The sequence below is a fragment of the Embiotoca jacksoni genome, unplaced genomic scaffold (assembly GCF_022577435.1).
Source record: "Embiotoca jacksoni isolate LCO1_2020_lvr unplaced genomic scaffold, fEmbJac1.0.p SCAF_1, whole genome shotgun sequence".
NCBI classification, from domain to species: Eukaryota; Metazoa; Chordata; class Actinopteri; family Embiotocidae; genus Embiotoca; species Embiotoca jacksoni.
The window spans coordinates 6,726,898-6,751,042 of NW_027185229.1; the positions used below are offsets into that span (position 1 = coordinate 6,726,898).

General features: G+C 41.5%; 1 protein-coding gene across 1 annotated transcript; it reads right to left on the reverse strand.

The window, feature by feature from the left end:
- On the reverse strand, positions 1 to 22,314 carry LOC138203519 (golgin subfamily A member 6-like protein 22). The gene is made up of 10 exons (XM_069158450.1): positions 22,136 to 22,314; positions 18,711 to 19,721; positions 14,330 to 16,688; positions 4,883 to 4,995; positions 4,104 to 4,194; positions 3,748 to 3,892; positions 3,434 to 3,570; positions 3,116 to 3,315; positions 2,926 to 3,008; positions 1 to 2,175 (listed from the first exon to the last, which is right to left on the reverse strand). The coding sequence occupies exons 2-9, from the start codon at positions 19,709 to 19,711 to the stop codon at positions 2,936 to 2,938; spliced, it is 4,119 nt and encodes a 1,372-aa protein (XP_069014551.1). The 5' UTR covers positions 19,712 to 19,721; positions 22,136 to 22,314; the 3' UTR covers positions 1 to 2,175; positions 2,926 to 2,935.
- Positions 22,315 to 24,145: the final 1,831 nt, after the last annotated feature.

Genomic DNA, 24,145 nt, shown 5'->3' on the forward strand with positions numbered 1-24,145 from the left:
TTCATTTCATAGAAAAAGTTTTAATAAAATTCCCTCAATTTCCTCTTAACATACAATATATTCTTCATAAACGATTATAGAATTGATGACATTCATTCTTAAACATTGAAAAGGCACATAAAAGCATTGCGAACAAGATTAATGCATTTTTCTAAGTTAAAAGTTTTACAAAACATGTTTCCTGATATTTTGTTATTGCTGTTGTTTTTGTGACCAGCTATTGGATGTGTTAATAAAGTCAGATAGTACTTATTTAAATCTTGTGGGACCTCGTTTCAAATAGAAGACAGACACTAATGGTTTAATAAAAACATTTAAAAAATCCCTGGATTTTGATACTACAGTTCATACTCGATGACTCTATTGCTTGGATGTACTGTATGGACATTAAATTGTTAAAATTTAAAGTGCTTCAAGCTTTACTCAAGACCATTTGTGATTGGTTACATAATGTAAAACACATTTGTACATTTAAAACTACACACAAGGTGCATTATTTATATTCAGTATTTCTGTACATGTGTAGACTTATTCATGTCTTTCTATATTTGTGTAGACAAACTTTAGTTCAAAACCATAGCGAGGGGAACCTAAAGGTGAGAAATTTGGCTGTTTCTGACAAGTACAAAAAAGCTTTTCAAGGGATAAGATGTGATTTTAAAGGTTCAATTAGTCGGATATATTGGCAGAAATTGATTGTTATTTCATAATTATGTTTTTGTTAGGGTATTACCTTAAACTAAGCCTTTAATATTTTCATAGAGAGTGGGTCCTTTTTTACGGAGCGTGCCATGTTTTTACTGTCATGTTTCTACAGTAGCACAGATGGGACAAACCAAACACGGGTTCAAGAAGGGGCCTTTTGTGTTATTCACAGCAACGTAGATTCTTTTACATGCTTGGAGGGAAGAGTGAGAAATATTCACTTGGCTGCAATCTGCAAACTCGCCACTAGAACTTTTTATCCTATTTTTAGCTTGCTTTATTTCTTTCTTTTTTTATGTTTTAATCACTGTTTCTAATTGTTTTAAAATGTCCTTTTCTTTTGCCTGAATGTTTTGATGCTTTTAATGGTTTTATGTGAAGCACTTTGAATTGCCTTCTTGTTGAAATGTGCTATACAAATAAACGTGCCTTGCCTAAATGCCACTAAATGCTAAACACTGTTCCTTTAAAGGACAAAAGCCCTCCCCAAAAATCAACCACAAAGATCTTTTGTTCACGCGTTGTATTACCACTTACAGCTACGTCTTAGAGTTAAACGACCTCTGGCGGTCATGAAAATACCGATAATCTGGTGTCCTGGAGAAGTGACGCAGTTCAAATGATGTCTATAAGGTGAGTTTTTCCTTGTTAGGAGAAGGCGGGTCAGGTGGATGGTTCAGTGCAAATGCAGACTTGTATTTATTCCTGTTTCCTTTTTTTTTTAAAAATGCGTTTACTGCTGCCATGACAACAAAAGTTGCATATTTTAAGGAAGTAGTTATTGCCTAACATGATTCAAGTCATCATTTTAACTTTAAGTATTACCTTTTCCCACCTTTTTGTACCGAAACCTAACCAGGGGAACTAATTTAGGAAACAGTCCTGTGGGTCGTATTTGAAGACACGAACAAACAACCTTTATGCAGTCACATTGGTTGGATGACTTGTCTTTAAGTTAAGGTTAGAATTAGGTTTAGGTTAGCCATTTAGTTGTCATGGTTAAGGTTAAGATGAGGATTTATGAAATGCATTATCTCAATGTGTCCTCAACTACAGAAAGGCATGATTGTGCGTGAAGGTTCCCTGCTGAAGGCCTAGTGTCATCAGTCCGTGTCAGTTTATGATGGATTTACACATCAAAACAGTAAGACAGTCCATAGCTTTGCTCGAAGTTAAACTGGGGCATTCATGCTCCTCTGAGCCTTTAAACAACAGTCAATAAAACATGTAATTTTCATTAACACATCACAGTCTCGGCACAAAGCCTTGGCCCCCTATTTAATTTACAAAATATAAAACTTCTTAATTGCCACTGTGTTTGGCAAAAGTCTGAATTTCCCTCCTGCATGGTTGAGTAAAGGTCCAAAATAAGGCACTTGAAGCGCAGAATGGAGCAATCATATCAAGGTGTCTGTCAGCAGCAGCAGCTGAGATGGACTGTCTCTTCCTGAACAGCAATGGCAGTGTCTCCTAATGGGAACAAAACATGCAGTAAGTTCAAATGGAAGTTTTAAACCATAAAGGATATCTAATATACCATGAGAGCATTCGTGTTTAGCATGTGTGTTTTGTGTTGGGAGTAATCTCAGAGCAAAATATGGCTTTTACAACAGTAGATAGTATGAGCCAAATGTTGAAAATGTAAAAACTTTCTTGCTAAATGATCATCTATGGCTAATCCTATTAAGTCATCAAATGTAGACAGAGAAGCAATTTACAGGTTATGAAATTCACTTGTTATAAATGCAAAAAAATTGATTAAATCAAAAATCTGCTGAAAATAGTAGTCATCCAAAACATGCCATTTCAGATATTTGACCATGGAGTGACTATTAGATAATTTTTGAATGAGACAAAGCTAAAAATGTGTCTTTGACAAATTATGATAAAATGAGAGAAAAAAAGAAATAATGTATATTTTGATAGATAAAAAAATTCATGTGCATTACAAAAATGCCTAAAATGTGAGAGGAGTGAGGTTATTTTTCTTTCAAATGTAAAAAAAAAAAGACGTATGATGGAGAGAAAGCCGAAACTAACAATAAGTGTTAATTATCACAAGGCAACAATCAAACTCTCCTTTATTACAGCAACAAAAGCATTTGGAAGCAAGAAGCTACTGACAGTTTTTTTTTTACATTAAACTTCATAACAAAATTATGTTTTATGATAACACAAAAATTAGTATGCCTCTTTTTTTAATAGTTTTAAAATACTCACCTGTGTCTGGCTAAACAGCATCATGCTGACTCAGACGCTTCTTAGACTTCAGCTCTTTCAGCCAAGCAGGGGAGGAGACGGCTCTGAGTGACACACAGAATCAATATTTTAATCATTCTCTCTGAGAACATTCGTACGGGTCTCATCATTTATAGGACTTTTATAATTTTTTGAAGTGTGATGTGCTTACGCTCCGTCCTTGCTGCCTAAGGGTGGGAACACCCGTGCAGCCCCTGCGAGTTGAGCAGCTGAGCGAGGAGAGCGCGAGAGCTGCGAGGGAGATGGTGCTGGTTTCTCGGTTTGACTTCCTTTGTCTCCTCTTGCCTTGTCCTTTTCTGTCTCCTCTCCAGCTCCAGGTCCTCCTCCACCCGTCCTCCTTTTTATCTGAGCCTTAAATAGCAGGTAAGTACATTTAACTTAATGCAAATGACATTCATTTACATGTTACATGTAAATAATATAGACGAACATTAGATGTAAGCTGTCCTTAAGGACTGGGAGCACTTACAATCAGGGCTGCAGGGCTCAGACCAGGAAACATGGGGACTTTCTGGGAGGAGGGAGGAGGAGAAGAGACCATCTTCGGTTTAGGCTGTTCCTCCTCAGAATCTGACTCCCTTTGTTTCGACGATGCCTTCTTTTCATCTGAAAATAAGAGTTGACAAATCGGTCCAAACATGCAGTGAATCAACATTCCCAGACTTCTTTTTACCCGGAGCGGTTGTATTTGTTGGAGATATTGCCTGTTTACTCAAAATCAAAGGAATCCCTGAGTGCCAGCCCTCCATTAAGACTCCATGACATTATAGATAGTGTAATAACCTGAGGAGTCATGGGCCCTCCAGTCCAGTCTCCCCGTTTGAAACGACCCTGCACGGAGCGAGCGTGACGGACGCGTTCGAATTCGCCTTTTACACAGATCTGCTTTGGATCTCTGAGCGCTGGTGTCGAGGAGAGGAATGGAGACCTGTGCAGAGACACACAAACAGAATCCAGCAAAGAATGAATACGATACCAGTGTGCATTTACACACCGTCACTTAAAAAAAAAAAAAAAATCAGATAAAGGAGCAGATATTTCCTCAGGTCTGTTTGCAAACAACCAAATTCCAACATTAATGTTGTAGCATATAACAAGGATATAAACTGAGGAAGATTTAGAAACAAAAAGTGTCCAACCTCGGGGAGTGGAGGTAACTCTGGCTCCCGGGGAAAATCAGTGGTATCAACATCTTCGGCGGAGACTTCAGGGAGTTCGTCAGGTTTCGGACTGAAGAGAACAAATGTTATTTAGAATCATGTGTCAACACAGATGGGAAAGAAAAGACAAAGGTTATTGCTGTAATACTTGTAGTTCAGCTAATTATCTTAGTAATTTGTTTAACTACACAAAGCGCCTCTCTTTTAGGCTTATGTGTCGTTCTCTGTTTGCCACAAGGGGGCACAAGGAGCTCAACTCTTGAAAATACTTGATTGCACATTTTAGCTGGATTATGCCGTCACAGGATTTGTGTTTCTAAATAGCTTGTTTCATAAGGTTTCATATATTAGCTTTTTAACTGCAAAATCCAAATCACACATTTGCTTAAAAAAACTGAAAAAGAAAAAGGAGCTTTATTACAGTTTCACACTTGGATGGGTTCTTATTGGTTACACTGCATGCTTCTGCTGATTAAACTACAAAACCAGAGCTCATCTTGGCTTTCCAACTTGCACCTGCAGGCTACTTACTTTAAAACTTCAATGTCAGATAGCTACAGGGCTTCTGTTTTTCAGGTGTGCTCAGTTTTAATCAAATCACCGTAACGTGAAGGCACACCTTCAGCACAACACACAAAGACACTGAAACCTGTCCCGTCTCGCCTGTCTCCATCAGGGTAGATGAAGGAAATGAAGCCACATAAACACACAACAGGAAGTGGGGTTTGAATAGTTTTATAATACAACCTCTTTCCTACCTGTCAGTTTCAGACCTTTGTTCACAGACTCCGTTCTGTTGGTCCGGTTCACTCTCTATCAAAGCATCAGTGTCTTTGTCCTCATCGTTTGTGCTGTAACTGTTGACCTGTGCCTGTGAGAGAGACACAGAAATTCCTTAAAACATAAGCAAAAGAATAAAAGAAAAATCAAGGGAGGTGTTTCATTTTGTGGGGTATATTTTCCTCAATTCATCCCCAATGCATTTTTAGGTTTGGGCAGATATCTACTGATACAACTCTACCTACACTCTGTTAGATCAACTGCTTCATCGTGATGGAAATGTTCCTCTTTGTTCTGGAAATCAGCATATTAGAAGTTCAAATGGTGGAGTTGAGATGGGCCGAAAATGAACTGTGTGCTGAGCCAAGATCACTAACTACAGGGAGAGAGGACTGAGGACCAGCCAAGCATGCGTCTTTTAATGAGCCGGTCACAGAAACTGGGCTGTCCTCAATAAACACCAGGAGCCTGGACATGCACGCACATGCGCTGGCGCACACACCTATACGCCTGCACACAGACACACCAAACCCCACTCATGATGTCACGCCCACATGCAGGAATGCATGGGTGCACAAACACACACAAACATGCACACGCACACAAACACATACCAAACAAAAGCAACTACTGTGCAGCTCCACGCAAAACATTCCTTTGGGCTCACTTCACATTTTGTCAAGAGGTACATCCCAGTGTTGTGTTGCCTGATGTTGTCACCTGGATACAAGACAACACTCGAGTAAACACCCTCATCTCATGTCCTTCACGAGTCTGTCTTTTAGTCGGGACTCACACAGTCGCTTCATTTGCACAATGCCTAATATCCCAGTATGAATGAATAGGCTTCTGGTCATTTTCCTATAACCGCAGTCCGTGTTCAGATGCAGAGAAATAAACCAGGTCTGCTATAACAAAGACACAGTTTACAGTGTGACAATTTCATTCCCATGAATTGATCCTTCAAGGTCCAACCTTTGCCTCGGAAGTTTTTAATGTTTCTCTGTTCAGCACATCGTATGACTCAAATATCTTCCTTTCTAAATATTTGAAAGCGCAATTAGGGAATTAAAAAATAAACTTGAATTTCCTGTTTGGCAGCGATATATATGCAACAATTAATGAAACAATAGGAAAGTGAATCTCAGAATGATGTGCAGATTTGATATGAAACAGCCGGTCTGCTTATTTCAAGTCTGTTGTCGGAGAAAAGCAAAAGACTTCCCTGCTACAGAGAAACTGCCAATGTTACTTCAAGTGCCATGCAACTACACTAACTCTCGCCTCCAAAAAACAAAACAAATCGATATATATATATATATATATATATATATATCGTTAAACCACAGAAGAACAAGTTCTCAATACATATTAGATGTCACAAAACTATTTACACATTAAGCAAACGTAGTTCAATATTAGAGTCCTGTTTGTGGCCACCAGACAAATAAGTCTAATATTCACTTGAATTTTATCTTTGTTTTGACCTCCACCATTTCCTGAGGGAATTATCTGCCTCTTCAGCAGCTAAGTGAGCAGGTATTTTTGCTGAACGTGGCTGCGTGCTGTGTCTTGAAACAAAGACAATTCACTGTCAGTTTTTTCACTATAGCCACGTTTCCACCACAATAACTTTCCCTAGACTAATAAACTTTTGTAGAATTGATCCTCGACCTGTGTTTAGGAACAGGGTCTAAATAAAGTTCCTGTGAGATTGCTTTACCCTCCACCTCCCTTGTGACAAAAGCACTTCGACAGTGTTTTTGTAATTACTCCATCCGGCAACAGAGGGAGACAAAAGTTCCGCACTGCAGGTTTAAGCAGTTTTGCAAAGACATCCGACGGGAATATGAGGTGCCGACGTCATCACTGTTTCACATTTTCACAGGCAAAAACGTACAGCTGTTGCTTTTTGAAACATCAGCATGATGTATCCCATAATATTCACAGGACTTCAGACTGTGGTGGAAACAGAGACAACAAAAGGCTGTAGGACCCTTCAGTTCTCTGCTGAATTTCTGGACGCTGGAACTAAAAGTTGTGGAGACTTTAGGTGAAAACACAGGTTAAGATTAACACCTTTCAAATTACATATTTCATTTTAAACATTGTTAATATGAAAATACCTGTTCGCGCGGCTTTAAGCTAAACATGCACACAATGGAAACTCCACAGAGCCATGTTTTCAGATTTCTTAGATATTGTAATAAGTGAGCATTATATAAGTTCACTTATTCCTTACGTGCTCATTTGCTTGGCCAATAAATCGGGATTCTGATAGACGACAAAGTTGTAGCCATGACACTTGACAAAGCTTCAAATGTAGATGTTGCTGCAAAGAAGCTACCAACTCTAAACCATGAATGCTTCACACACATCTTCAAACCAACAGCACAGAAGATCTGTGCAATTACCACAGTTTCAAGGTGGACACCCAAAATTTGTGCCGACAAATGTGAAATCAATCTCAATCTCTCCTTCTGTTTCAGAGTTATAGCATTGCAGTCACAAGAATGGGACGGACATGAGGTCATACTGACCTTTGACCACCCGACTCTAATCAGTTCATCATTGAGTCCAAGTGAACGTTTATGCCAGATTTAAAGAAATTCTCTCAGTTTTGAGTTCTCTCAGTTCAAATGCACGGACGGACAACCTGAAAACAAAATGCCTGCGGCCACAGCTGTCATCGCTGCACAGGCATAAAAACAACATCTGTGTGTGCCAGTACAGTACATACTTGTGAGGGAGCAGGATGTGGCGTACAAGTTAAGACAGAGTCTGCTTCATTATAGTTTACCTGCATCACAGTTTTGTCACGGTCAATGGAATGTGAGAGTTTGTTTACAGTTAAGTGGAGAGAAAACCAACCAAAAGAGGCCAGAAACACAACAAACTGGGACTCTACGAGACTCGAATCGAGGAGAACTGTCAGCAAAACATCACTTCAAATGAATGGCAGTGATGGGTCATCAAATTAAGAGTGGAAATAGCCTGCAGGTTCTTTTCTCCTTTCAGCAGTTGTGGCTCCTGCACACACACACACACACACACACACACACACACACACACACACACACACACACACACACACACACACACACACACACACACACACACACACACACACTTACGTGCAGCCTGCAAACACATCAAAAATATGATAACATACTTTGTCTTGTGCCAAATATTCTCCAAAACACAAGATAATAATCTAATGAAATGGACGGACATACGTACGAATTAAAAAGAAAAAATGCCAACAAACGTGAACCAAATGATTAGCATGGACAAAAGGCAGAGTGAGATAAAAAGGGGCAACAACATAACTAGATATAAACAGTCACAGTTGGATAAGCCTTTCACACTGTGCTTTATCTCTGACACACACCACAGACACAGAGGGAAAGGGCACGCATGTACACAGATAAAACAACACATTCGGACAACTTCATCAGATAAGGCCGTCCTTCCTGAAACAAACTGTCACTGCCTGCTGCACTCCCAATTTAGATTTGCATGGATATCTGTAAACACATGGACGTTGAAATATTATACAAGGTAAGAAGAAATAAACTTGTGTCTAACTTTGATGAACCCAAGCCTTGAGAGCCGTCATGTTCATTCATCATTTTATCTAATGAAGATGGAAACAAATCCATCCATTAGATTTAATATTGATATTTTATGTGCAGAACATTTCAGAGTATTTAAAAATATGATCTATTGGGTTTCTACATCAGCTCTTACAGAACAGCTTTCGGCGGCTCTCCTCTGCACAGTCTGCCGACTTCTGACGGAGAAGCGACGCAGGGATCTCCTGCTGCGTCTGGCGAAGCTACAAAGTGGTGACATGGCTCTCTGGAATCTTCCTTCTCCATCTTCTCCTTCCCCTTCCTCTTTATGATCCTCTTCCTCTTCCTCCTCCTTCTCCTCCGGCCTCTCTTCCGAGTGGCCCCACACCAGCTCCAGAGCCCCTTGCAAAGACCGTCGTACGCTGCCCACCCAGCCCGCCACCTGCAGCTGCGCGGCCGTCAGTTTTCCTCCGAAGTACTGCATGGTTGAAAAAGCTCGGGCAGCTGGTTGTCCCGACGCTACAGTCACCATGGGAACCGGGTCACCAGAGAAACTGAGGTTCAGCTTTGTTAGAGAGGAAGGGATTTTGTGGGTTAGTCAGAAAGCTGGGTCTGTGATCTGCACAAATTGTATTTAGCAGAAAGGGTTCTGATGTCATACAAAACAAGATACAGTCCATCTTTCATTTGAGCACGATCCTTCCTCTTTACATATTTCTATGGTTCAGTTCACACAAGCTTCCTGGAACAGTCTATTTTTTGCTGTCATTAAAGAGGTAAATAGTCTGACCAGCCATGTGTTTGCACTGTGACAACACTATTCCACTGCCACATTAACTATGATGGATGTGACATCCTGAATAGCAGCGTCCCGATGAAGGATCCTCTCATCATCACAGTATCATCCATTGATAAGTCTGAATCAAAAACCTTCTTTTTGTCGTAGCTCTGAAAGTACAAAAAGAAGAAAAGAAAACAATGTACCTTCTTTCTTTGGCTACAGCCTGATCTGCCACTTTCAAGCTTGTTTGCTTGTGTGCCTACATCCTCGTTCACAAAAAAAAAGGTACGAAAAAAAGAAAAGCAGCGTGGGAAATATCTGCCACTCCAAACATCCAAAGCCAGGTAGAGGTAGAGCACTCCTTCATCTCCTGTAGACCTGAGTGATTTCAGAGAACGTCAAAACAAAGCGGAGGTCTGTGCTCGGATGTGGAAAATCCCAAGGGAAGGAAGAAAGGTGCGGCAGGCTGGGCCAAGGTGCTTTCTGTACCTCCCTCTGCTCCGTAGGTAAATGCAGGCAATGAATGAACCGGGTCTTTGTGAGAGGAAAAAACTCAGAGGGAGAAGTGGCAAACAGGAGGCCCGGCAGAAAGCTGAGAGAACATTTTGAGCAACAGGCATCACCAGATGAAAGAATGGACAGCAGACATGTGAACTTTCTTGTCTGTGGATTAGCCCATCCTCTTTTGTGTGTATGTGTGCCAGAAAGTGTGTGTGTGTGTGTGTGTAAGAGGAGGGTGACGGGTTCTCCCTCTCAAAACAGGGTGGAGAGTTTGAGTAGAGAGACGGAGACAGACAATGAGAGCAGATAGGGGCACCATGTATGGTCATTCTGACATTCTGCCCTGTTGGGCAGATCCAAATGAGGACATGCTGACCACATAACACCTCGGCTCTACTTACAACAAGATCCATCCATCTGTCTGTCTGTTAGTCAGAAGCCTGAATGAGGGCGCACAGTCGGCCGAACACCTTATGTTTGCCCAGTAAACATTTTCCACATTTGATTTTTTTTTTTGATTTTATACACTTTATTAATCCCCGAGGGGAAATTTCTTCACTACAGCAGGGGGGCTCTCAGGGGGGAGCTGCTGCAGCAGGCTGCCACGAGCGCGGCGCCAGATAACCTGACCTGAGGTGCATGTTTTTGGATGATGGGAGGAAGCCGGAGAACCTGGAGAGAACCCACGCAAGCACAGGGAGAACATGCAAACTCCGCACAGAAAGGCCCAGGACTGGATTTGAACCCAGAACCTTTTTGCTGTGAGGTGACAGTGCTAACCACTGCGCCACCGTGCCGCCCCACATTCCGCCCAGTCAAAATGAAAAGCTTTTCTTGCAGCACAAAAAGGTCAGATTTTATTAATAAAAGCTTGTCTAGTGACATGCTGGTCATATTGTGGGAGTGTAGGGTGCTCTACATGAGATACATTCGATGGTTTCTGTAGCGCAGAATAAGGAAGTGCAAATTTCTAAAAGCTGCAGCGCCACTCAGTGGTGCAAACAAGGATGTGCTCACACAGACATGAAAGGCAAAGCAACAAACTCAGTGGCCTTTACAGCAGCCAAACGCTGCCCCCTTACTGACGGTTCAAGGTTTGTTTGCTGAAGGACGCACACAGAAAACAGAGACCTAATATTACAACAACAACAACAACAACAACAAAAAACCACTCACACATGAACACAGTTTAGGGCTCAAGACTTTGAAGTGTCTTCATCAAATGCAAAAAATGCTGCATGTTCAAACAGGTGGTGAACCGTTTTATCTTGAGAGGCACGTCTCTGTCAGCTGTTCAGTCATTCGAATGCAACCTCATCTTTTCTCTGTTAATCTCAAATGGTTTGTGTTTGCTGCTTTGTCTCTATTAATGGTTAAAGCTTGATAAAAAAAATTCTGTAAATATCTGATTTTTTTTCATGTTAATTTCTGTTGCAAGATGTAACACTGCAAAGGTAAATTCCATTTTTCGGCAACATTAGCCGACTGTTACGCGCAACATAACTGATGAGGACTTCTTCTATCTAGCTGTATAGTTACGAAGTGTATTTGTTGATCCACCCAGAGACAGTTTGTTGACGGCAGCTGTAAAACAACTTCAACAGATCTCTCAATGTGAACTGACTGAAACAGAAAATCACATTTTTGGAGTTTGAGTTTTTTTTTTTTATCAAACAGGATTATCTGCACCACTAAACACTGCTTTTAAAAATTGCTTGTCAAAGTCTAGTTATCAGCGCACCCAAATGCTCTCCAGCTTCACAAAACTACTGACCTCCCAACTTTATAAAGTACACTTACTTAATTACAGATACAAATTAATGACAGAATTACATGATGGATGGGTGATAAAAAAGAATTTGCTCTACTAATAAAAAGAAAACATCCCAGTTTGCTGGTGTCATAAAAACAACTTGTGAACCATTTGTTGGCAAGTTAGTATAAAATTATACATTGCATGTGCAGCTTTTATAGTTTATCTGTAATAATGTTGATATGGTACATTGTCTTGAAATCGATTTAAACACAGGAAGGTCTGTTTTGGACAGGGATGCAGAGATTTAAAGGAATATTTTGGCAACTACATTTAAATTGTTAACTGGTGAACATTATTTAGTTAGTTAGGTTTAGTGATTTCTGGACATAACCAGGGGAGAAAATGTAGCGCAGAACTCATGTTTTGATGTGCCAATCTTTTTTCACAGCAGAACAATAATCAAACTGTGCTTTCAGATTTGCAGTGATGTTAATTCAGAAATATTCGACAGGAATAAAGCCTGTCCTGCTCTTTTGTTCACAGCGAATGTGATAGAAGATGAGGGGAGACCAGTGTGTATTTTATGTCTGAAAACTCTGACGGTGTCAGACTCAAGAAATTAAGAGGACACTTAGAAACATTCGTCACGTCAACAAGCCACTCGAGTTTGTTCAGAGAAAACTTGTAAACAGAAACACTACTTTTTGTGGTATACAGAATTGAAACAACACACGACAGTAGAAGAGCTCATCCTCCCTGCAAGAGCTGTGTGACATTTCAAATGTCCTTCAAAAATAAGTCACCAAAAAACTGAAAGACAAACGTTTCGCCTGACAGGTGAACGAAGCTGCTGACAGCCCATCTTCAGCAATAACAGCTGCTTGTTTATTGCGTCTCTTTGCTTTGAGGATTTTCTGTTTTGTCCTGTATGTTACATGTAGAGCAACAGCTGATGAGCTTTTTAGCCTTCTTGACTGTTACCTGACAGAACATGGGGCTGAAATGGTAAAACTGTGTGGGCGTTTGCACGAATAGTGCACAGTTCATGGCAGGGAGAAGGAGGAAGGGATTGCAGGCACCAAATCAGGAAGGTCTCAGCATGTGTGCAATGGACGCACTGTCACATTAACAAAAAAATATCAATGCAGATGAGCCCTGAAATAAAACGATGCGTGGCTGATTGCATCAAAACAAGACTCTGCACTTTATGAGGAAATGACTGAACGTTCAGTTGTGTTTATGTGGCTCTCACAAGGTTATTGGTTGTTTTTGGAGGACTAGAAGGGAAGAGAAGTACTTTATTTAGCGTATGCATGAATTTCTGTGCATGTTTATGAAAGAACCATTTCTGAATAAACTGGCCAATCTCAGATTTATTTGGAAAGCTGAATTAATAAAATTTTCGTCTATTGCAGATAAGATCAGCAAATTCACTCAGAAGCCAGAGATGTGGGGCACACGACCTGACAGAGGAAATACTCTGACAGTCTGAGTGAATTTGTTTCAACCAGTGATTCTGGAGCCACCACACTGATCCCATGTTTTAAGGAGCTCATCTCCTCCCTGAGAGGATCCTTTCAAAAATACTTGTAGTGTGACTGGGTGGGAGATCCATTCAGTGCAGCAGCACCTGCTGATTTCATCTGTGCTGCAGAGGACCAGCTCATCCAGACCACGTCTGACTCCACTGTGAGCTCAGAAGTTCTGGCTCGGTGTGAAGAGGGGGCACCCACTCATAGGACAAAGGGCTGTGGGCTCCTTTTCACCACATCCTATCTCTGAGATGAGCTTTTCTAAAAACACTGAAAATACAGATCTCAGCTCAACATTGAGCATGACTTCAGACCAGCGGCATCAAGCCTAAAATCCTGTTTTAAAAAGACACAAAACAGGCTACTAATGCAGTGATAAGACTTCAGCTCTCAAAAATGGACTTGCTTATCTTTCTCGCTATAATATATGCATTTGCTTTATGTTTTTTTACACAGATTGAACTCAATTGCTCTCATTTTATTGCAAATTTAATTAATTTTTCTCTATTTTTGAAAAATGTTTATGGTTTTATGAAGCTAAAGTTGTTTTTTTATTTAAACAACAGAAAGAAAGGAATTTTGTAATCTTATTTTTTAATTTTATATTTTACAACTAAAACTTGGCCCTTTTTGTCACGATTTTCTTGGGGCAGAGGGCATGTAAGAAAAAACTTGAGAAAACCTACATTAATTCATGTCATACCTGCATTCACACACCTTGCTGTGTTTCCATCTCTTCAGAGGACATTATATTGTTGTACATTATAATAACAACTCCTAATCCTAACCCTAACCTTAACCCAAGCTTTCACACTTGCATGAGGACTGTCTTTTTTTCCCCAAAAGGAAGGTGGGTCCTCTCAATGTGACTGTGTAAACAGATTTATGTCCCCACACACACACACACACACACACACACACACACACACACACACACACACACACACACACACACACACACACACACACACACTCTTGAGCTGTGACTTAATCAGGCTAAAGCGAGTATAACAAGATATTTTTCCTTGTGCTACAGGAATGACTCAGTGTTGGTGCAGGTGAGGTGAGTGTGCCTGCCAGGCTGATATGATTCAGCAGTGAAGTAACCACATTTACATGCACACTCCTGTTCCTGTTTGTGTTCTTAACCTCTCCCTTTTTGCGTAGTTGAACAGTTCACCCATTCATGTAGCCATGGTGAAGTGCACAAAACTAAATCTAGCATGATAGACATTCAAATGAAGTCACAATCCAAACACACGGGACTGATGTGTCTTTACCTCCTTCTTGTCTTCTTCTTCTTCACCTTCATCTTCCTTTATATCCAGCTCTTCCTCCCTCTCCGTCTCATTCTCCTCCCCCTCCTCATTCACCTCCACAGAGATGAGCTGCTCCTCTGCTGGCCTCTCTTTCTCTTTCTCCTCGTCCACCTCTTCTTCCTCTGGTTTCTCCAGAGCTGGTGCAGGCACGGGGCTGTCTGGTTCTTCCACCTGCTCTGACGTCACTTTGTTCTCCTGAGGTTTGACATCCAGGAGCACCGGTACCTCCACTTCCTCTTTATCCAAAAGGTCAACTGCCCAATTATAGACAACCGGAGTAGTTTCTACTTTAGCCTGTGAGCCCTTTATCTTTGGTTTGACTGAAAAATCATCAAAGTCCACCTCGATCAGTGGCTTCCTGACAGAGAAGTCATCGTAAACAACATCAATCAGACTCTCAGTGGGCTCAGAGATTTTTGGTGCAGAAGAATGTGATGACTCTGACTTCTGAGTCAAATCTTCAGAGTCAAAACTGATAAGACTTTGATCTACTTTGTCCACCGCGCTCGCTTGTTCCCTATTGGACATCCCAAGTTCTTCATTTTCTCTCTCTTCCTCTCTTCTTAGTCTTTCTTTGAGCTCATCTGCTTGCTTTATTTCCAGTTCCTCTTGCATTTTTCTCTCTAGCTCCTCCACTCGTTCTTTCTCAATCTGTCTCTTTCTTTCCTCTTCTCCCTGTTTTTCTATTTGCCTCATTCTCTCCATCTCCTCCTCTTTTTCCAGCTTCATTTTCCTCTCAAGCTCCTTTCTTTTCCCCTCCTCCTCCTCCTGTCTTTTCCTCATCTTCTTCTCCTCTTCCCCCTGTCTCTGTCTTTCCCGCATCCTCTCTTCCTCTTCCTCCTGTCTCTGTCTTTCCTGCATTCTCTCCTCCTCTTCCGCCTGTCTCTGTCTTTCCCTCATCCTCTCCTCCTCTTCCTCCTGTCTCTGTCTTCCCCGCATCCTCTCCTCCTCTTCCTCCTGTCTCTGTCTTTCCCTCATCCTCTCCTCTTCTTCCTCCTGTCTCTGTCTTTCCCTCATCCTCTCCTCCTCTTCCTCCTGTCTCTGTCTTTCCCTCATCCTCTCATCTTCCTCCTCTCTCTGTCTTTCCCTCATCCTCTCCTCCTCTTCCAGCCTCCTATGTCTCTCTCTCTCCTCAGCCTCATCTCTTAATCTTTCTTTCTCCTTCTCTTCCAGTCTGAGTTTTTCCTCCGTCTGCCTCACCCTCTCTCTCTCCTCGTCTTTTTGTCTCTGCCACATCACCTCCAACTCTTTCTGTCTCTCCATGTCCCCTTCATCTCCGCTCAACCTATCTGCCTTTTTCACCCATTCTTTTTCCCACTCTTCCTCTCTTTGTTTCTCTTTATTCAGTTCCTGCTCTCTCAGTTTTGCCTCCAATCTGTGCTCTTCGTGCTCCTGCAGTGATCTCTCCTTTTCTTCTCTCTGCCTTTCTCTTTCCTCCCTCCGTCTCTCCTCTTCCTTCAGCCTCTCTTCTTTCTGCTTTGCCCTCTCTCTGTCCTCCTCTTCCTGTCTCTGCCACATTAACTCCAACTGTCTTTCCCTTTCCATCTCTTCTTTTCTCAGCCTCTTCATTTCTTTTTCCTCTTCCTTTAACCGTTCTCTCTCCCACTCCTCCTTCTTTCGTCTCTCCATTTCTTCCTCTCTTTGTTTCTCCTCTTCCCTGAGCCTCAGCTCTTCCCTCTGTCTTGCCTGTTCTTTCTCTCTTTCTTCTTTGTCCCGTTTTTGCTCCTCTTCTACCTTAAGTCTTGCCTGTTCGTTCTCCTCTGCTCTCTGTCTTGTTTCGAATTCCAGATTTTTCAGTCTCTCCTCTTCTTGTCTTTGGATCTCATCATCTTTCTTCTGACGAATTCCTACTCTTCTATAGACAGGCACTGAAACGGGGAAATCTTCCTCAGTTTTGTCCTCCGGAGCCGCTTCATCCTCTTCTTCTTCATCTGTGCTGGATTCAGATGCTGAGCCCAGGATCAGTGGAGGCCCACCATCATCTCTCTGCACGGTCCCAAAGCGAACAGAGCGCCGTTTGACATTGTGCCTCTTTGGTATGACCTCAGCACTTTCACGCTCAGCCGAGCGTCCCTCATCAGTGATAGTCTGGGTTGCAGATGGGATTCGATTGTGTATCTGGACGTCATCTGTTGATTTGTTCTGCTCTTCTGGTTTCTCTGTTGTGCTTTCCAAGGATTTATCTTCAGGAAGAGCATCTTCTGGTGAGACCTTTGGAAGTGGATCCACAGCTTGACTGGATGACGTCTCTGCTGCAGGAAGATCGTCGGTTGGTATTTTGTGTGTTTTCTCTTCTGCTGGAGCAGTCGCGGGCTCAAAGCTGCAATGGGGGAAACCAATCACAGTCAGTCATTGAGAAAAACTGAGTTTAATGATGATGGTTGCATTAAAAAAAAATGTCATGACCATGCTCAGGCATCTCAGCAAGAAGAAAATCTGATCACATCAAAGTACGTGACATTCAGGGAAATACACTGAGAGTTAAGACTGATACCACTGTCAGTAAACAAAATACAAAACAAGAGCCTGTTGCTAGTTGGCTCAACTATTCATAATGACTAAAAGCAGGGGAAACAGCCAGCCGATCAGCACCTGGAAAGCTCATAAAATAACACATTGTATTTTGCTTTAAAGGCAAGTTACAGTGTCACAGAGAGTTAAGTGCTGGAACTACTTCTTGTTCAGACCAGTGACTTCTCGGAGTCTCCGCTGGTTGACTGGCAACCTCACAGGAATGCAGGAAGTCACCAGCTGTACAAGAAATAGTCCAGCATGTAACATATATAATTTAAAGCAGTCTTTCCCAAAGAGTCGCAGGAGATTTTATTTGTGTTGCCGAAATAAATTAACAGAATTTCTTCCTGCCTTCTACTACTGCAGTACCTCTTTGCACCACAAGGGGGAACTTGTTTGTTATCTACCACATTCACAGTTTCTGACATAATTCTGCCAGATTTTGCAGCATGTTACAAGAAATGAATGCTTGGCTAATAAATAAAAAAAGGTCCCGCTAAAGACCAGACTACAGCCATCGTTGGTCAGAAAACTGCCAATGAGAATAGCCAGCATGAGGATGGATGGGAAGCCATCGGTAAAGTAAATAGCATGTTAAAGTATTGTATGCGTGCACGATTTCAATAATGCACAAAAAACAAAGTGTGATTTATCAAATGTACATATTTTCAAAATGACTCCATTTAAGATAATATTAGGTGATGTGGAAATGGCAGCAAGTTATGCTAATTTATGCACAAAGGATCTCTTCTTATAATTTATAGGAAATCCCTATTGTGAATTGGGTTGCGATGGTTTGTCATTTTTAAAAAGTGGGTCCCAGGAACAACGTTTATGAAACACTGATTTCAGGCACACATAGGAGGTGTGTCAATCTAATCTTCATGTCAGCAAGAAAGTAAATTACCCAAAATGGTGTACTATTCCTTTAAAAGGTCAGTTTTTGACCAGTTAAAAAACTGTTTTTGTACTTGTCTCTTCAGTGTCTATTCATTCAGATAGTTATGACTTAATTTACATACTGTCTATAGTTTTCATAGAATATACTCTATCTTCAGTAGAAGCTCTACTGAAAACAGAGATGAAAAACAAATAAACTACCTGTGAGTGGCTAAAGATATCAGTGGGATAAGTCAAAAAGTTAGGGAACTGACTTTTTCACCATCTGTGTGCACTTGTGCAGTTGGACATCTAATCTCACAATTCACACTCTGTGCTTGCCTTGTTTGTACTCTTATCTAACTTTAATAATTCAAGAGCATTAATCTGGCCACAGTGTTGATATTGCAAGCAACGTTATTCCTTTACCACACTAGACTACACAAGACAGTCCAGGAATAGAAGACGCTGCTGGCGACACATTTTCTGCCTCCACAGCTCTAGACTTGGACTCTATCCACAGAAACTGAAAACTATCATAGATAATACTGAAAGCGCCTTGTTTGTTTCCAAGGAAACCAAATGACACACCCAACCCAAGGCTCATACCTGCACTGGGGTCTAAATAATACATGCCAGCTATATTTTTAAATCTCAGCTGCGGAAAAAAAGAGAGAAAAATAACACACTCGCATGAAAAAAAAAATTCTCCAAAGTTTACTCATCCTGATGAGAGGAAAGACGACAAGATACTGACACTTAAAAGTATCAAATATGAAAAAGAATGATCTCAACTGATACGCATCTGATCATCTGAGTAACCAGTCATAATAGGTGTCAACTTTAAAATAAACCTCTTGCTTGATCACACTTGTAAGAGAATGTTCTTTTCTTTTTATTCATGTCTCGTCATGTCACCAAACACAAACTGCACAGAAGGCTCACTCACCTCTTGGAGCGAGCTCGGGGGCCGTCCTGAGGCTTCTTCTCAGTCTTTGGAACCTTAGGACTCGTTTCAGCGGCCCAGATTTTGATTCGCTCCTTCACACCTCCCGTACCATTCGTAATTTCGGGCTCCTCCCTCTTCGTCATGACCTCCGGCCTCGACGACGAGTTAAACAGAAGACTGATTCTGCGCTTGATGCTGCCTCCTCCGCCATAATCCTCCTTCAGTCCACCATCGTCACTCTCTCGGTTTGTCGGCTCTGGTGCCGTGCGGCTCGGCTCTGGGTCAGAGGACACTGGCTTACTTAAATCCTCTTTTGCGCTGGTCGTGGAGATGGCTATGGTGGGTTGTGGGGGCAGAGACAGACCATCTGACTCAAACTTTGAGGTGAGCTCCATGGACAGACGCTTCCTATTGCGGCCCAATCGATTGGCAGAAGAGGAACCATCGCTGCCTGATTCTTCAGGCTGTTGGACGACAGACGGCTGAATTTCCTCACCGTTCTTTTTCTCTTCTTTCTGCTCTGAGTTAGTGAAAATATCTGCTTTGTGGTGTGTTTGGATGACATCGTCTTTCTGGACCGGCTCAGATTTGGGTGTCTCCATGGGTGGAGTTGTTTGAGAGGCTGGTTCTGACTTTCCTGCACTAGAATCATGAGCGCTCTCTTTGCGCGGACCTGCTTCACTTGCTTTGGTTGTTTCTGGGGGATTTTTGGGGAGCACACTTGCAGAGGCTGGTCTGGAATCTGAGGTGGAAGTTGGTTGAGGCGGTTTCTCAGCAGCGGTGTTCGATGTCGGTTTGGGGACTTCTGTTGCCTTTGATTTTTCAGTCTGATCTGTTGTTGGCTTGGATGTAACAGAGACCGTCTTTGGAGCATTGATGGAGCGAATGGTGGTGTTCTTCTGCAGAGAGAAGGGCTTGGGAGTGAGCCGAGGTTTGGGGGCCACAGCTGGCTTGGGTTTTGAGGCGCCTCCAGCTTGGGAAGCCTCAACGGAGCTCTCCATAACTGATTTGCTGAAGGAACAAGGGAGAGAAGAAGAGGACATGTGTACATTTAAAAAAACGTCATCACTCTCAGCCGAGACGAAGCCAGCTAGCTATGTTGTTACAAAGGAGACTGGATTGGTCTGGTTGGTCGAGATTTTTGAAAGCGCATTACTACTGCGGGAGTAAAGAGAAACTAATCAATCAAAGTGAACAAACACAAGCAACTACAACAAACCTTCTTGCTCGTCTCATCTTCATTCTCTTGCTCAGCTTTCAGTCCTCAATTTATGTTTTTAATAACAAGAAATACACTGAAAATTAAAGGGCTCTTTCCTACAAAATTAAACCATTTGAATGTCAACACTCTCCTTTAAGATCTGTCATTTTTTTCAGCCTCATTGTAATGTTGCAAGCCGCCTCTGAGGCCTCATTCTGATGAAGGATATCCAGTCAAACTAAATCATACATAAGCTTCTAAGTGTACCTGTTAGGTAAACAGCTGTGATCATGTGATTATTTAGACTAAACAGGTGACAGAAATATTTTCAACACAAGTATATAATGTATTTAGAGCTGCAACGATTAGTGGAATAAATAGCTAATCAGAAGAAAATGAATTGCCAACTATCTTGATCAATTTATTATTTTGAGTCTTTTTATAATGAAAATAACGATAAAATTATCTGATTCCAGCTTTTTAAATGTAAATATTTCCAGTTTCCTTTCAACCTCCATGATAAAAAACTTAATGTCATTTAGTTGAAGACTGTTGATTGAGACCCAACAAGACTGTTTTGGGCTGCACTTCGGAAACACTGGTCGACTTTGTTCAACATTTTCTAACATTTTAAAGACCAAACAGCTATCTGATTAATCAAAAACGAATCAACAGATCAATCAGTTAATAATTAAATAATCGTTAGCTGGAGTCATAAATGTATTATACATAAAAACTCAACAACAACAAAAATAAGCAGGTAGTCAATTTGTAGCCTGAAAAATAAAACAAGTTGTTACCGTCCCCCTTTTTGTGACAAGTGGTATTGAATAGGTTCATGTCAAGTATACAGATAATTTTTCATAATAACGTTTACAGATGTGAAGAATTACATGATCATAAACATTGAATTTGACACTGGAAGCGAGCTGCCCTTCAGTTTTATCATTACACACTGCACTTAAGAGGAAAAACCACTAAAATATGATTCCAAACAGGAAGGTAGGAGAAACTGTCACAGATTGAAGCACGGCTGATGACTCAGCAACACAATCTACAGACATGATACAGCCACAACAGATCTGTTATTGAACTGAAACCACTACAAGGTAAACCAACTGACTGTCACATGAGCAATTTGGGTAACAAAAATGGCTATCACTAATAGAGGGGCCAAATTTATCCACTGTGACAAACATACCTGTAATGTTTTCAGATCTGTTACACTAACATAGGCGTTGTATGCAGCAGGTCGTCTGGTTTGGCCTGTAAGACTTACACACAAACTGGAAACCACACACCCCATAGTTTAATACTGTGTAACACTCTCAGACAAATGCTTACTGTGACACTCATGTTATCAATCTGCAGCTGTTTTGCATGCACTGTTTTAATTCCAAACAAAAGTCAGTATGAGCACTCAGGTAATTTTTGCATGTGATAATCGTGCTGCTCCATTGCTTGATCACACACCACCTCTGGGTGTGCATGATATTGCGTAATTAAATCAGATTGGACATAAACTGTGCACACCACCAATAGAGGTTCAATGATCTTCCTCTCCCCTGTTTGTTTACCCCATAAATTCCTAAGAAACAAACACTGTCTGTTAGCTTGATGGATGATTCCTGTTGCTTACGAAATGGACTTCCAGTGAAAATCATTCAGCAGCAGCACTTTGCTTGCTGGTTTTTAAGTTTCTTTATCTTTGTTTGCCTTTCGTGCCTGTCAAGGCTGCACTCGCTGTCTTTTCGTTTGGATGTTTATGTTCTTATACTTCTTTAGTTGATGCGGTGGGATCCCACTGAAGTTCGGGAGCAATTTAGGACTCATATCGCAATGTATTGACTTCTAGTTCGCATAAAGCGGCGGAATTTAACGCTATATTAGCATGTTTCATTTAGTGCTGTTAATAAGTCACTTATAAACGCGTCAACAATGAACTCCCAGTCGTTGAACCAGTGCAGTGTCCTCTGAAACTGGACGTGAGAGGCGTGAGATAAACCAATGTAACATTAATTTAAGCTCGTCTCGTGTACGAAACAGTGACTCTTTTATAAGAATATGTGTACGGTATGCGGATGTGTCACTCAAAATATTTCCAAAGCCAAAATAACACTCATAACACATTAATGGAGGTTGTGCACCTGCTCCCAAGCTGAACATTTCCCATCATTCAGACAGCAACATTTCGCTCGCAATATAAAGTTGTTGTTGTTTTTACCTTTCACGCAGTCATTCTGGTGGAGGGACGAAGGAAGCGGGAAGAAGTTGCAAAAGAAAACTGTTCCTCGGATTTCCGTGCTCGTCTCGCCTGTTTGTTTTTTTCCCCCTTCAGTCATTCACACCAACAAGGCGTCAGATTGCTCCTATTGCCAGCCTGCAGACACTCCCTCTGCCCGTCTCGGGTAGAGCCACGCTGCTGCCGCCGTCAGGTCACACAGACAAACACCGCGAGACCGGAAGAGGCCGGTAACTACTTCAAAATAAAAGCGCAACAATCTGTACAGGGGGAATGGAGGATGTTCATTGACTGCTGTAAATGCTGCTTTATTGAGTTTCTATAGCCTAATTATTTTGTATCGTTACGTTAACTTTCAGTTTGGTTGAACAATTATAACATTCAGGAAATCATTTAGAGCTCTGGGCTACGAGAAACAGGACTAAAACAGCAGCAAAGTGAATCATAAATCTCAAAAACGTCGACAAATCTGTAATGTTTACAGCTGAGGAAATTCCAAAAATTTACTTAAGTGACTCAACCAACATACATTGACTGAAAGAAATGTATTTATTCTTTTGAAAGGCTGGACCGTAAAATTGCTTTAAATTTGTCCAACTTGATCGCAGTTTGCAGCTCAATGGACTGGATAAACAGGTCCTGACTGAAATGTAAAGCCACTTTATTTGGAGTGAAAAGGGATAGGATCCCTGCAGCTCTCACTGCTCAATGGAGAGTGCTGAGGCTACCTGGGGCTTCTTCACAGCGGGATCTGCACTCACAGTAATTCCGTATTTGCATAACACCCGGGCCTTTACAACGTGAATTTGCGTTGCCTGGGCATCAAAGCCGGAAACACAGCTTTTTACAATTCTGAGAAATAGGACTTCTTAGATCCATCCTTTTTTATAGACCTAACTCAGCAGTGTGTGGTGTATGTGTTACTGTGTGAGTGCCGTCGGGTGGGCTGATATTGTTTCATCAGGTCATGACACATACAGTGAGACAAAATTGCATTTCTTTATCAGACAAAATATTTTTTTTTAAATGATAAAAAAATTAATTAAAAAAGGAACTTTATATTGGGTTACTTTATAGCCTGCGTCCTGATAACCTATAGGGCGAATTTTAAATGTCAGTTAAAAAAAAAAAAAAAAAAAAAAAAAAGAGGACAGGGATGTTGATTTGCGCACAAATTGTCTGATGTCATGTTTCAAATCAACATCACACCCTGCTCTTCACTAGAAATATCCCTCAGCAACCTCAATGGGGTGGGCGTGGCCAAATGGTTCGCTAAAACCAAAAGGTTAACACACACAGGGTTAGGCAGGGATCCTGAGTTTCGCCGTGACACAGGAAGTTGATGTTTGAGGTCAAACGATGCTCCAAACCTCACGAAACTTGCATCAGGCACCAACTTTTAATGAGTTATGTTAAAGCCGCCAAAAAAAAGCCCCCCCCCCTTTTTCGAGAAGACTAAGGAACAAGATCGAGAAAAGAATTAAAACGGCAAAGGGGGAATATGCGGACAGCCGGCGGCCCCGACCCGCTGGATCCCCGACGTGCAGCGTGTAAGGGTCCGCATATCACTGCTTGCAGTTTTAATTGGAATTTAAATTCATATTATATTCAGTATAATGTTGCAAAGTAACAGTGCCATGCCCCCCTCCCTTCACAGCGCGACACTTGGATCGATTTACTGCTGATCAGAATGTGACGTTCGCTAGCTAGTTAGCGTCAGCTAACGTTAGCCTCCTGCATATGGATGCGTCAGCACAATCATCCGAACGTTTCCAGGAACAATCCGGCACTTTTTTCAGCGTAGCATGATATCAAGTCAGTATTGATGCTCGTCTGGCGAATAAAAAGTGGCTTTTGCGCCAAAAAATTGTAAATTTTGAAAAGTTAATTTTAAATATAAATTCCGGCCAATGTTCTTCGTGGCCACACGGTGGCGCAGTCATACCATCCCCGCACCAACGGGTCTCAGGGCTCTTGGTACCGGGATCGAAT